The sequence below is a fragment of the Stegostoma tigrinum genome, chromosome 3, assembly GCF_030684315.1.
Source record: "Stegostoma tigrinum isolate sSteTig4 chromosome 3, sSteTig4.hap1, whole genome shotgun sequence".
Lineage (NCBI taxonomy): Eukaryota > Metazoa > Chordata > Chondrichthyes > Orectolobiformes > Stegostomatidae > Stegostoma > Stegostoma tigrinum.
Window position 1 is genome coordinate 11018499 of NC_081356.1, and position 14493 is coordinate 11032991.

General features: G+C 41.6%; 1 protein-coding gene across 4 annotated transcripts in view; it reads left to right on the top strand.

Annotated features, from left to right (window-relative positions):
* Positions 1–14493, top strand: part of tmod1 (tropomodulin 1) — an 89498-nt gene that overhangs the window by 16642 nt on the left and 58363 nt on the right. For all 4 annotated transcript variants that reach the window (XM_048527994.2, XM_048527992.2, XM_048527990.2 and 1 more), the window contains exon 2: positions 5106–5286. In XM_048527994.2, coding sequence (XP_048383951.1) covers positions 5161–5286 — 126 coding nt within the window. In that variant the 5' untranslated portion in view covers positions 5106–5160. The remainder of the gene's footprint in view (positions 1–5105; positions 5287–14493) is intronic.

Consider the following 14493-nt stretch of genomic DNA (forward strand, 5'->3'; position numbering starts at 1 on the left):
TAAGGATTTAATGGGCACACTTGAATTTGTGAACTCATACTTCTGAGTTGAGTGTGGTTTACCTTCCCTGGAAAACTCCCTTCTCAGCTCAAGCTGTTTTACGTGAAGCTCCCTGTCTCTGTCTCCTTATTGGAATTCCTGTTCCTTTTTTCTTTGCTGCCTTTCTCCCTCTTCTTTCCATTCCTGGCATCCTCTTTCCTATTTTCTTTGTTGGAATTCTATTTCCAGTCTGTGTCACTCCAGTCTGTTTCACTAATTCACTTCAACTTTAATTAATTAATTTTGTTGTAGATGTTTCATTTATTTTGCTTTTCCCTGGTATCATTTTAGTGTTTGATAACATGTTGTTTCTGTTCTGTGCTTCTCTGACCTCCTCTGCTTACTTTTACCCAACTTACTACTATCCTCACATTAATTTTGAATGTATTTTTTCTTGAATCTGCCCTCTTCCATTTAAGATTTTGATCTAGTTTAAGTGTTATTTTACGTATAACACTAATTAGTACATGTGTTGGTGACAAAAATAAGCGTCTCCCTCCTCCTTTGCACTAAATACTAGCATCAGATTCCAAATGTTTAACCTTTTACGTGACTACTCAATGCTAACCACACAAGATTTAATGTTTTAAGACGTTTACTATAACAAACATACTTAAAACACTATTGACTAAACATCACTTTGGTGAACAATATATATTTTAAAACTACAAAATAGAACCTTTTAGCACAACTGAGAAACCACTATATTACATTGTTCTTTTAAGTTGACATTCAATTCTCCTGGAGTCAGAACAAAATGATTCTTAGCTTTTAAAGCTTTACTTCTGATCCTTTTTCTTTCCCCTCCTAGAAACATCTAAAACCAACCTTCATGATGCAAGTTTTCTGAAGAGATTTTCCCTCCAGTATAATCTACAGAAATTTTATGCATTACCAAAATGAGCATGAGCTCACATACACATTCCAGTGTGATGAGCTGCAGTATCATGTTGCCTGTAACTGCAGTTCCTCTTCCAGATCCTGACAGACTGTGAGGGCGTTCAGGGATGTCTTAGCAACCTTTGCTCCATCAGCTGATTTCTTTAGCTCTGATATGGGCCATGTATTCATGGGCTAATCACCTTCAATGTTTACTTCACATGTCATAAGCCACCCCCAATTATAAACATATGTTCATTGACATCCCATGGGGCTCTGTGCTGTCTGACTCATTCTGGATTAGGTCACTGTTCCCAAGGAATGTCTGATGTAGTTTGTTTTAAAAATAAAACCTTCACAAAAGTAACCAACATGCTTGTGCCACTATTTTAAAATCCAAAGTCTCGGAGCTATAAATCAGAGATGTTTCATTACAATAGTTCCAATTGAACTTATGGACTTCTATCACAACTTACTATCTTAAATGTTCTGTATAGTTATGAGTTGGTGGTGTTGTTATCTATATTGCATGGTGGACAATAGAGCTGTTGTCCTGAGTTGCCTTGTGTATGTAGAGATTTAAACTGTGCTCAGCTGACAGTGATGTATTGTGCAAGTTCACTCAGATAAAAGATGAACTGTACAATAGAGGCCAAAATGATTTTCTGAAAAACAGTTCTGGCAGTATTTGAGTCTTTGATCTTGGCAAAAGATTCAGTTTAGAATTCTGCTAAATAAATAATTGTAAGCCAGCAAAACATGCCATTATTAATGTGCAAATCAGACAGACAATTTGTGGGATTAAGCGATATGTTGTGAGTTGCAAATTTCCACAAGTTGCTGGTTAATTTACGTCACTCTGCAGTTTGCTCACTGGCCCTGAACATCATTAGTACTTTTCTTAGAACTTTCTGCTTTTGCACATAAATTATGTGTTAAAATTGTCACAGAATTAAATCTAGAAATTAACCAGGCACCATATTAATACCATTATGCTGTAAATATAGAGCCAATCAACCTCTGTAATCTGGGATTGGAATAACTTTAAAGTTTTCACTCTAATAAATTCTTCGAAAATGTTTTTCCTACAATCTGCTCCTTCTCTCCTTCTTTTCAGCCAATCTTTATTGTTTTCTGATATTTTTCTTTCTAGACCTGATTTGTAACTTACCTTCCTTCCCTGTCATCCTAATTTACTCCCAAAAGTTTTAAGGAGTTGATCCCAGATGTCCTGTTGCCCTTGCTGTGCCGTTATCAGCTCACAACTCCAGCAAGTTACAGTGCAACATCTTTATCTAAAGGAACAGTGCATTATACAGTCTAAAGTAAATTGTACTGTCAGATGCTCTGATCTAATTCAATGTTTGCAGATGAAACAAAGATAGGTGAGGAACAAGTATACTGAGGAGGTAGGAAGGCTGCAGATGGAGTTAGACAGGTATGGACAGTAGGCAAAGGAAAGGCAGATGGAATACCATGTGAGGAAAGTGTGAGGTCATGCACTTTGGTCGGAAGAATCCAGGCATGGACTATTTTCTAAATGGGGAGAAAGTTCAGAAATCTGAAGATCTTGGGAGATCTAGTCCAGGATTCCCTTAAGGTAAAGTACAGGTTGAGTCAGTAGTTAAGAAGGTAAATTTGGCATTTATTTCGAGACAACAAGAATATAAAAGCACGGATGTACTTCTGAGGCTTTATAAAGCTCTGGTCAGACCACATTTAGGGTATTGTGAGCAATGTTCACCCCCATACCTCAGGAAGAGTGTGCTGGCTCTGGAACAGGTCCAGAGGAGGTTCAGGAGAATGATCTCAGGAATGAAAAGCTTAACATATGGGGAACAATTAAGGACTCTGTGTCTATACTCAATGGAGTTTAGAAGAATGAGGGATGACCTATTTGCAACTTGCAGAATACACAATGGCCTGGACAAAGTGGATGTTTGGAAGATGTTTCCATTGATAGGAGAGACTACGACCCGAGGGCAGAGCCTTAGAGTAAAAGGAAGACCTTTTAGAACCGAGATAAGAAGAAACTTCTTCAGCCGGAGAGTGGTGAATCTATGGAATTCAGTGCCACAGAAAGCTGTAGAGGCCAGGTCATTGCGTATATTTAAGATGGAGATAGATTGGTTCTGGATTGTCAAGGGAATCAAGGGTTACAGGGAGAAAGCAGGAGAATGGGGTTGAGGAACTTATCAGTGATAATGGGAACTGCAGATGCTGGAGAATCCAAGATAATAAAATGTGAGGTTGGATGAACACAGCATGTCCAGCAGCATCTCAGGAGCACAAAAGCTGACGTTTCGGGCCTAGACCCTTCATCAGAGAGGGGGATGGGGTGAGGGTTCTGGAATAAATAGGGAGAGAGGGGAGGCGGACCGAAGATGGAGAGAAAAGAAGATAGGTGGAGAGAGTATAGGTGGGGAGGTATGGAGGGGATAGGTCAGTCCAGGGAAGACGGACAGGTCAAGGAGGTGGGATGAAGTTAGTAGGTAGGAGATGGAGGTGCGGCTTGGGGTGGAAGGAAGGGATGGGTGAGAGGAAGAACAGGTTAGGGAGGCAGAGACAGGTTAGACTGGTTTTGGGATGCAGTGGGTGGAGGGGAAGAGCTGGGCTGGTTGTGTGGTGCAGTGGGGGGAGGGGACGAACTGGGCTGGTTTAGGGATGCGGTGGGAGAAGGGGAGATTTTGAAGCTGGTGAAGTCCACATTGATATCATCAGGCTGCAGGGTTCCCAGGCGGAATATGAGTTGCTGTTCCTGCAACCTTCGGGTGGCATCATTGTGGCACTGCAGGAGGCCCATGATGGACATGTCATCTAAAGAATGGGAGGGGGAGTGGAAATGGTTTGCGACTGGGAGGTGCAGTTGTTTGTTGCGAACCGAGCAACATCCCCACCCCTGTCTGCTTTCCGGAGAGACCACTCTCTCCGTGACTCCCTTGTTCGCTCCACACTGCCCTCCAACCCCACCACACCCGGCACCTTCCCCTGCAACCGCAGGAAATGCTACACTTGCCCCCACACCTCCTCCCTCACCCCTATCCCAGGCCCCAAGATGACATTCCACATTAAGCAGAGGTTCACCTGCACATCTGCCAATGTGGTATACTGCATCCACTGTACCCAGTGTGGCTTCCTCTACTTTGGGGAAACCAAGCGGAGGCTTGGCGACCGCTTTGCAGAACACCTCTGCTCCATTTGCAACAAACAACTACACCTCCCAGTCGCAAACCATTTCCACTCCCCCTCCCATTCTTTAGATGACATGTCCATCATGGGCCTCCTGCAGTGCCACAATGATGCCGCCCGAAGGTTGCAGGAACAGCAACTCATATTCCGCTTGGGAACCCTGCAGCCTAATGGTATCAATGTGGACTTCGCCAGCTTCAAAATCTCCCCTTCCCCCACCGCATCCCTAAACCAGCCCAGTTCGTCCCCTCCCCCCACTGCACCACACAACCAGCCCAGCTCTTCCCCTCCACCCACTGCATCCCAAAACCAGTCCAACCTGTCTCTGCCTCCCTAACCTGTTCTTCCTCTCACCCATCCCTTCCTCCCACCCCAAGCCGCACCTCCATCTCCTACCTACTAACCTCATCCCACCCCCTTGACCTGTCCGTCTTCCCTGGACTGACGTATCCCCTCCCTACCTCCCCACCTATACTCTCTCCACCTATCTTCTTTTCTCTCCATCTTCGGTCCGCCTCCCCCTCTCTCCCTATTTATTCCAGAACCCTCACCCCATTCCCCTCTCTGATGAAGGGCCTAGGCCCGAAACGTCAGCTTTTGTGCTCCTGAGATGCTGCTGGGCCTGCTGTGTTCATCCAGCCTCACATTATTATTGAGGAACCTATCAGCCATGATTGAATGCCAGAGCAGACTTGATGGGCTTAATGGCCTAATTTCTGCTCCGATGCCTTACGGTCTTCTGGTTTTTAAATTTTCAGTCATACTTCTGGTTGGAAATAGGTAGTTGATACTAAAATTATATTGTTAGTGTCATCATTGTTATTAATCATACATTTTTTAAAAATGAGCACAAGGGTAGATGGCAGATATATATGTGAAACTCAAACAAATAATCCTTTGATTATGCTAACAAAGAAATATGTGCTTACTAAATGTATTTTAAAGTAATCTCAATTTTAAGTGGTATCTTCATTACTGTAACCCCTCTGTTTCTTCAGACACTCAGGTCTGCTGCAATATTGCAAAGGAGATACAAACAAAGATTGAATCAACATGTCTACACCATTTAGAAAGGAATTAGAAAAGTATCGAGATGTTGATGAAGACGATCTTCTTCGAAAATTATCAGAAGAGGAGATCCAACAATTGGAAGATGAGTTGGAAGAACTAGATCCTGATGTAAGTGTAATTTTATATTTGTAGATCTACAAATGATGTTGTTAATGTCATTAATGATGGGCGACACGGTGTCTGAGTGGTTAGCACTGCAGCCTCACAATGCCAGGGACCCGTGTTCGATTCCAGCCTTGGGCGACTGTCTGTGTGGAGTTTGCATGTTCTCCCCGTGTCAGCGTGGTTTTCTCCGGGTGCTCCGGTTTCCTCCCACAGTCCAAAGATATGCAGGTTAGGTAAATTTTCCGTGCTAAATTGCCCATAGTGTTCGGGGATGTGTAGATTAGGTTGTTTACGGGGGAATGGGTCTAGGTGGGATGGTCTGAGGTTCAGTGTGCACTTGTTGAGCTGAAGGGCCTGTTTCCACACTGTAGGGATTCTATCATAATTAAAAATCGTAAAGAAATCAGAACAGGGAAATTTTGAGGCAAGTGAAGAAAACATATGTAATTTGTAACCAGAAAGGGTGCAGCCACATACATATCTGTGTACAGAGATTTCTCTCTCTAGAATAGTTTGCTATAGAATTTATGGATTACCCACTCAATCCGAATGGAAATATTTTCACTTTGACCTCCTATTTTAGAAAACATATCTTCATCCAGCAAATCATCTGGGAATTCAATGAACATTCTTCTTTCTAGCCCTTAATCATTAATTTAATAAGATCCTCAAAAAGTTTTAAGTAAATTGAAAACTATGATCTATTTATGGTGATGATGTATAAATTTAGTCACCTCGAGTTGCCATGCCGTAGTAGGTTGCCCGCTTCCCTTCTCATAGCTAACATTGGGAAAACTGTCGTGCAACTGTCCCCTTAAGTCTCTGTCTCTTTTAAATAATTTTGTCAACTGCTTTGAGTCCAGACTTTATGAAGGTGGATTATCCTAATGCCTTCTTTCTCAAAGGTTCTAGAATGGGTGCATATATTATCACATTACTGCTTTTACATTCTATCTATATCTCTGCTTTTAGTGAGCTTGCAGAAAAAAATTAGAAGAGATGGGTTGTTAATAGAAAACACCAACAATCTCTTTATCCTCATTTGACATAATTTTGTGGATTACTATCCATCCAGAAATGGGTTAATGAACGGATGAAATAGGTGAATGTAAGTTAATTCTTATACATCCAGATCTGAAATCCAGTTTCATGCCAGACTTAACTGAACTTAACTAAGAGGATTACGAGGGTGGATGGTAGCTCAGTGGTTACACTACAATTAAAATACAGACAAAATAAAAAAAAAGCTTAACCGTAATGCTACTGTAATGCTTAACAAAATAATATATATTAACTACTATTAATTAACTGTTCAATTACAGCAATATCCCATAGACATTCCATTAGCAAAGGCAAATTCAGTAAAACAGATTGTCTCACATGCACACCTAGCAGCAGGAAGAGAACCCCAGTTTTTCGCTGTAACAGAGTGAGGAATAAGAGCTTCCACATCCAGCATCAAGACCCTAGCAACTGCAGAAAGCTAAAACTGAAAATCCTGGATCTGTGGGAGCCTGACTCCACCCATTCAGCCTGCTTCTATTGTTCCAACATTTAAAAAAGAAACCCAAGGCTTCACAAGTAATTTACCTTATTGGTTTTAAGCTGATTGCTTGCACCTCTGCTCAGTCTCTCTTCATAAAAAAAAAGCCTAGGACAAAATACACAGTTGAAAGATGTTCGGGTTAAGTAGATTAGCCATAGTAAATGCAAAGTTATGGGGATGGGTGGGGGTATGCGTCTAGTTAGAATGTTCTTCTGAGGGTCTGTGCAGACTTGATGGGCCAAAAGGCTGCTTCCATACTGTAGGGATTCTGAGTGTCTCCATACTATGGAAGAGTGAATCGTAACAGCTTGTGTATAACAGGAAGAATGGGTGAATTAGGTGAATGCAAAAATCAATTACAGAAATAGCCTCCGACAGATGAAGTGAGAGAGAGCACATTTTGACTTTAGCACAAGAAGTGTTACTGTGCCCTCATGTCATAACATGAATAAAGCGAAATGCTATAAATTGGAGTTGGTGTAGTGAGCTACATGCTTACAAATCCTGCTTTGCCGCTGACGTTTGCACCAGTCTCCATAAACGTTACCATTTGCACCATTAAAATGAAACTAAACTCAAAGTTGAAAACTTTTAGAGTGAGCACATTCTATAAAATGAAAACCTGTCAAGTGCTTCACAGTCTTGGGTGCATACCTTTTGACACTGTTTCCATTCCAGCTATTCCAGAGTTTGGACCATTTTGAGCCACTGTTCCATTATTCCACCCACTATCTTAGCTATTGGTTTTGCTTAAAGGTTCAATGTTTGGAGGTCCAACCATTGCATGCAGGAACTGACTTAAATCTGATCAGGATGACTGTACTATAAGCTACAATACATAGTACTCAGACACCAGGCTTCAGCAGGTTCCTATGGGACCAGTGCCTGGGAACCAAGTGAATGTAGGTCCCCTGGTGAAACACGACCATAATGAGTGAAAACTGCTATGAAAATATTTGAACATTTAAAAATAACAGCCAGTAGATGATGATCTAAAGTCAATATATTCATCATTAAATAAACACTTAAAATTACAGACACTCTCAGATTACAAATTGCAAAATATTTATTCTGTTACGAAAACTGTGGAACCAACGGTACAAGAATGTTTAATTAAACAATAACACTCTCCACAAAAAAGAAACTGCATATTAATAAATGGAGAGTGAATGTTTGAACCAGCGTTACCCTTCCTGTGTGATAGTTGACATTAGACGAGCATAATAGGAGTGGTTATAAATTGGAAAAATTGGCTCAAAGATCAGAGCAATGGTCATTAAAATTTTGTTTGATTCAGACTTTTGTCTAAATGCTAATACTTGTTTAGATGCTGCCTCACACACCAGGGACCCCGGTTCAAGTCTACCTTCGGGCCCCTGTCTGTGTGGAGTTTGCACATTCTCCCCGTGCCTGCGAGGATTTCCTTTGGGTATCCTGGTTTTCTCCCACAGTCCAAAGATGTGCAGGCTAGGTGGATTGGCCATGCTAAGTTGCCCATAGCATTCAGGGATGTATGGAAGGGTTACAGGGAAAAGGGTAATGGGTCTGGATGGGGTGCTCTGCGGGTCAGTGTGGACTTGTCGGGCTGAAGGGCCTGTTTACACTATAGGGATTCTGTGAATCTATCTGTAAAACAATGCTTGTTCATTGCTTAGACCTGTGAGTAAAGAAGTTATGGTGAAATGTTGAGGTTGTACAGGACATTAGTGAGGCCTCTTCTGGAGTACAGTGTGCAGTTCGGGTCGCCCTGTTTATAGGAAGAATATTATTAGGCTGAGAGAGCTCAGAAAAGATTTACCAGGATGTTGCCAGGAATGGAGGGTTTGAGTCATAAGGAGAGGCTGGATAGGATGGAACTTTTTTCAGTAGAACATAGGAAGTTGAGGGCTGAAAAGTTTATAAGATCATTAGGGGTACAGATAAGGTGAATAGTAAGTATCTTTTACCTAGGGTTGGGGATTCCAAAACTAGGAAGCATATTTTTAAGGTGAGAGGAGAAAGATCTGAAAAAGACACAAGGGGCAATTTTATTTTTAACAGAGACTGGTTCATGTGTGAAATGAATGTCCAGAGGAAGTGGTGGATGTGGGTACCGTTACAATGTTTAAAAGAGATTTAGATAAGTACATGAATAAGAAATGTTTGGAGGGATATGGTCCAAGTGCAGGCAGGTGGGACTAGTTTAGTTTGAGAATATGGTCGGGATGGACTAATTAGACTGAAGGGTCTGTTTCTATGCTCTATGACTCTAAAACAAAAATGAAAATTGACACCTACAAAATGCATGCATTAGAAAATAATACAAAATTATCAATTTAATTGAACATCAATAAAAAATTATTTCCAAACAATACCTACCTTTTAAGGAGATAGCAAGCGCTGCAGATGCTGGAGTCAGAGACAACACAGTAGGCCAGGCAGCATCAGAGGAGCAGGAAAGTTGATTAGATTAGATTCCCTACAGTGTGGAAACAGGCTCTTCGGCCCAACAAGTCCACACTGCACCTTGCAGCATCCCACCCAGAACCATCCCCCTATAACCGACACACCCCAAACACTACAGACAATTTAGCATGGCCAATCCACCAAGCTTGCACATCTTTGGGCTGTGGGAGGAAACCAGAGCAAGCCCACACAGACTCAGGGAGAATGTGCAAACTCTGCACAGACAGTTGCCTGAGGCTGGAATTGAACCCAGGTTCCTGGTGCTGTGAGGCTGCAGTGCTAACCACTGAGCCGCCTGATGTTTTGGGCCAGGTTCCTTCTTCAGAAATGAAGATGGATCCCGACCCAAAATGTCAACTTTCCTGCTTCTCTGATGCTGCCTAGCCTGCTGTGTTCCTCTAGCTCCGTACTGTGTTGTCTCTACTTTTTAAGGATTTGTTTAACATCTGAACTGGAGAGAATACTAATATTGCAATTTCAAGGCTGTAATAACTGGACTTTATCTGAATGCTTTAGTTGATTAAGTTTGGCATGTCTCTGAAACAGAGAATTGTTGATACTTCAAAAAGTGTCGCTTTCTGAAACATTAGCTGTTCCTGCCTCAAGACGTCTGCAGAGCTGAAACTCTTTGTCGTTCCTCTTGTTGCGGGCCATAAGGAGGGTTGTTGTGGTAGTGCATTAGTAGTGTCCCTATCTCTTAGCTAGGAGAATCAGGTTCAAATCCCACTTGCTCCAAAAAAAATTGTGTCATAACATCATTGAACAGGTTGGTTGTTTTTTAAAAAAACAACAGTTTCTTGAGGAGCTTAGTTTAAATGGTTAAAGTTTTGCTTTAGGAATTGTTTGTATTTTACGTGGGAAATGTGGAGAACACAGGAAAGTACTTTTAAATTTGAATGGCTTCTCCTATCAATGTAACTTAGAGTCAGCAGAAGCCAGACACACAGGCAAAGAGAAAAACAGCAAATTTACTTTGAAATTATGCAAACTAACCTATTTGAACTGTTGAAGCTATCACCACTAAAGCAAAAATACTTGTTTAAAATCTACACAAGGAGTGTGTGCGTGCGCGCGCGCGTCTGTGTGTTTCTGTGTCTTTGGCCATGCAGTATATGGTAGATAATGACTGCTAGATGAAGACAAAAAGAAGTACAAAAAAGGAAATAAAATGTTTCTAATTGGACTGGCTTCACATCAAACTGTACTGTCCCATTACACAGTTTATTTGTGGTGAGAGTTTTATATAAATTAGAGTTGATGTGATACACATTCCTGATTCACATTTAGTGGTGATCAAGGTGATTTGTTGACAGACTGATGGCATACAATTTCATAAATTTCTATTTTAAAGACCGCACTGTAACTACACAACACTGCATTACTGCAAGTAAAGTTCTACCTTTGCATTCACCAACTGAGGTTTGACATTTTACTTTGTAATTCAGTGTGTGGAGATTTGGGCAAATGGACCAACTCCACGGCTGCACAAATCAACACACGAGCAGTTTACTATCATACCAATTCATATGATTTATTTTTCGTTTGACATTTTTCAAACATATAGCCCATATAGATTGGCTGTTAGTTTATAAACCTATTTAGTGGTTTATTTAATCTCAATAGATCCGAGCTTGTATATCTGAAAATGAGAAGGATATGTGCTCCCACCGCAGAAAGTGGCCATGGACTGTGATATTGACTTATTAACTTTGCTGCTTGTTTTACTGACCTATGGTTATATAGTGTATAGCTGTAACATAAATGTTCTATGTTCTATAACTTTCCTTTCTTCATTCCTCTACTCTGTAACTAAGGATTGTACCTAGGTACTCTGTACCTGTTATAGTGCTGTGTTGGTGACATTGTTACACTGTAACTAATCTTGCAGCTGAGGAAACTGTACTTAGGTATCCTTGTACCCAAGATGGTGCTGTAAGTGGCTACTTAACAACTTATTACTGTACTCATTTGAGCGAATTCAATTCATTTTAATTCAATTAATTCATCCCATCTTTGGTAGGCAGTTCCAATCCCTTTACTCACCAGCTCTTTCCCAATTGCCCTACTTTTTTTCAGACCTGTATCCTATTTTCTATTGTAGGTTACTAACGCATGTTTCCAGTTGATTTCCAGGCAGCATTTTTCACATTCTATTTTTCATCATAATTTAGGATTGAATAAGAAATCCCGATAAGGATGTTGAAGTAAAACGGGAGAAAGCATGACAGGGCATGAGCTCTGATACAGGTCCAATGACCTGCTTCTTTATTGTCAGTTGGATGCAAGATCCTACAACAGAGCTGCACCTTCCCATGTGTACTGCAGTTTGCTGATGAAATGAAAGAAAGGCAATCTTGAATTTCTGTTGCATTTTCACAACAACTGTACATCTCAAAGTACTCGACAGCCAAGAAAATATTCTTGAAGTGCCGTCACTATTTGAATATAAGATTGGCATCAAGTTACATACAAGTCTCAGAATTGGCAAAATTGCCAGTCTCTAAGGTGATATGAGTCACCAGAAATTGCTTGCCTTATTTAAGCAACAAGATTCATGAGTGATAGCAAAAGTCTGCCTCCTTCTTTACCAACATATTAACGGCTATAAAATCTCGAGGTGAATATGACGCTAGGCTCTGTGAATTCATATTGGCCTGGTTCAGACTCCCTAACAGCTTTAAACTAAAGTTGGCTTTGAATTAACATGGTGTGAAGCTGGATGAACACAGCAGACCAGGCTGCATCAGAGGAGCAGGAAAGTTTGACGCCTTGGGTTGAGACCCTTCTTCAGAAAATTTTCTGAAGAAGGGTCCAGACCAGAAACATCAGCTGTCCTGCTCCTCTGATGCTGCTTGGCCTGCTGTGTTCATTCAGCTCTACACCTTGTTATCTCAGATTCTCCAGCATCGGCAGTTCCTACTATCTCTTAATAATAACCCTAATGTCTTTTTTTACCCTTTGAGAAAGCCAGCATGTCCTGACATTAGGCTTGTTGCTACGCATCAGTTTCTCTCTTTGAAGACACAGTCACTTCCCTTCAGAGGAGTCCTCCCTCCAGTAAGGGTCTATGGCATGTGGCTTTTGAAAAGCTCAGTTTTCCTCCATCCAGTCAGAACTCTGCCCCCATAACAATCTGCTCCTTGGCCTATCTTTCCCTGCCACCATTCACAGGCCTCAGGGCCTGGGGTTATCTCCAGTGCTTTGTCTCAATGACCCCAGGAAACTTGAGTCTTGCCTTCAAACTTGGACTGACCTACAGGAGCAACACAACACAAATGTCCCAAATCTGCCAATAAACCCCTTCCTTGTGGATCAAACACAGACCTTGGGGCCGATGGTCTGCATGCACGGGATTACTTTATTTTAAGAAAATCCAGAACTTGCAGAGAAATAGTTTCTTGACAAATGATATTAATTGCATCCACCTGCATGAACTGGATTGGGGAATAGCTAAAAGTAACTCTTGCGTCAGTTACCTTGACAACAGTGGCTGAAAAAGAGTAGGGGTGATAACTCATCACCATGAGTTTAGAGTTAATTATATGCCAACCTGTGCCCCATTTATCTGCTTGAACAGGCGAAAAAGTGGTCTGCAGGAAAAAACCTTTCATTGAGACAATGAGTGGTTGGGATCTGGAATGCCCTGTCTGAGTGTGATAGAGGCAGATTAAGGTAATTGGATAACTGACTGAGAGAGACACATTTGGAGGGCTATCAGAAAAATGTGGGAAAGTTAGACTGTTCCAGTTGCTGTTGAACACAAAGTGTTGAATGATGAGCTTCTGTACTGCAGCTATTCCGTGACTCTGTGGAAGTGGGCCCCTGTTTGAAATATCTAGGTCAAATCTATTGATACCATCAGATCCTGGTCTGCAATTCCTAGCCAAAGTGGAGGTTAGAGAGAGGGCTCAGAGATAGGGTTCACGCATTTGTTGGGTAAAGCCAGCTGAGAGCAGGAATGTGAGCCGGAAGGGGCTCGGCAGATACATTTTTAACTTATTGTTCAAGTGAATGAGTAGCACAATGGGGCTCAGTGGTTAGCATCGTTGCCTCACAGCACCAGGAACCCAGGTTTGACTCCACTCTTGGGCAACTGAATATGTGGGGTTTGTGTTTTCTTCCTGTAGGTTAAAGATGGGAATTGCGATGGCAATCACCGTAATTTTCCAGTCCTTCCTCAATACTGAGGTCATACCAGAGGAATGGAAATGTTGCACCCTGTATGTGATGTGTGTAGCAATTACAGGCTGGTCAGTTTAGCTAGTGGGGAGAAAGCTTTGACTCAATCATCTGAAAGACAATTACATTACCTGGACAAGTGTAGGTTAATTACGAAACGTCAACATGCATTTGGTCAAGGAAAATCACATCTAACTAACTAGATTGAGATAACAGTGGGTTGATTTGTTTAAGGGTGAAGACCTTGGTGTGGTGTACATGGATTTCCAAAAGGCGTTTGATAAAGTGTTTATAGAAACAGGCTTGCCAAAAACGTTGAAGCCCATGGAATAAAAGAGCAGTGCAGCATAGATAGGAAGTGAGTTGAATAACAGAAAATGGAGAGTCATGGTGAATGGGTTTTTTTTTCCCTCAGAAAATGTTCCATTGAAATGTTAATGACTTGGGTTTGGGTAAATACAGCGCAATTTCAAAATGTGCAGGTAACAGACCCTGTAAGTATAGGGAGTAGGGGCTTCAAGAGGACAGGAAGGAAGATAAAATGGCTCTAGTTCTGGCTCCAGTGGAGTGTTCTGTTTGTTTTGGGAAAGCCATGAAGGTATTAAAGAGGATGCAGAAAAGATTGCCACAAATACTTCCCGGTGTAATAATTGTAATGAGGTCAGTCAGGTGGATCTTAGAATATGAGTTCCCTGATTGGGGCTATTAACCTGGCCCAATCAGGGAGCCCTGGCTGACAGATATGAACAGGAATGTCAGAGGCTCTGTTCACTCTGGGAGCTGGCTCTTGAGGGAGCTAGGTCAGTGTCAAGGACACTCAGTGTGTAGATAAAAAGTGACTTGGAGATGGTATACTGGCCTCTGTGGAGTTATTTCACTGTCTGCGAGGGACTTCAATTATTTGAAATGTTTGGAGAAGCTGGAGTAGAGAAGGGAAGGTTGAGAGGAAATTTCACTGAGGTGAGCAATGTTTGGAGGGATTTGGACAAATAGATTAAGAAAGATCTACTGGCTGAAAGGCTGAGATCCAGAACACAATA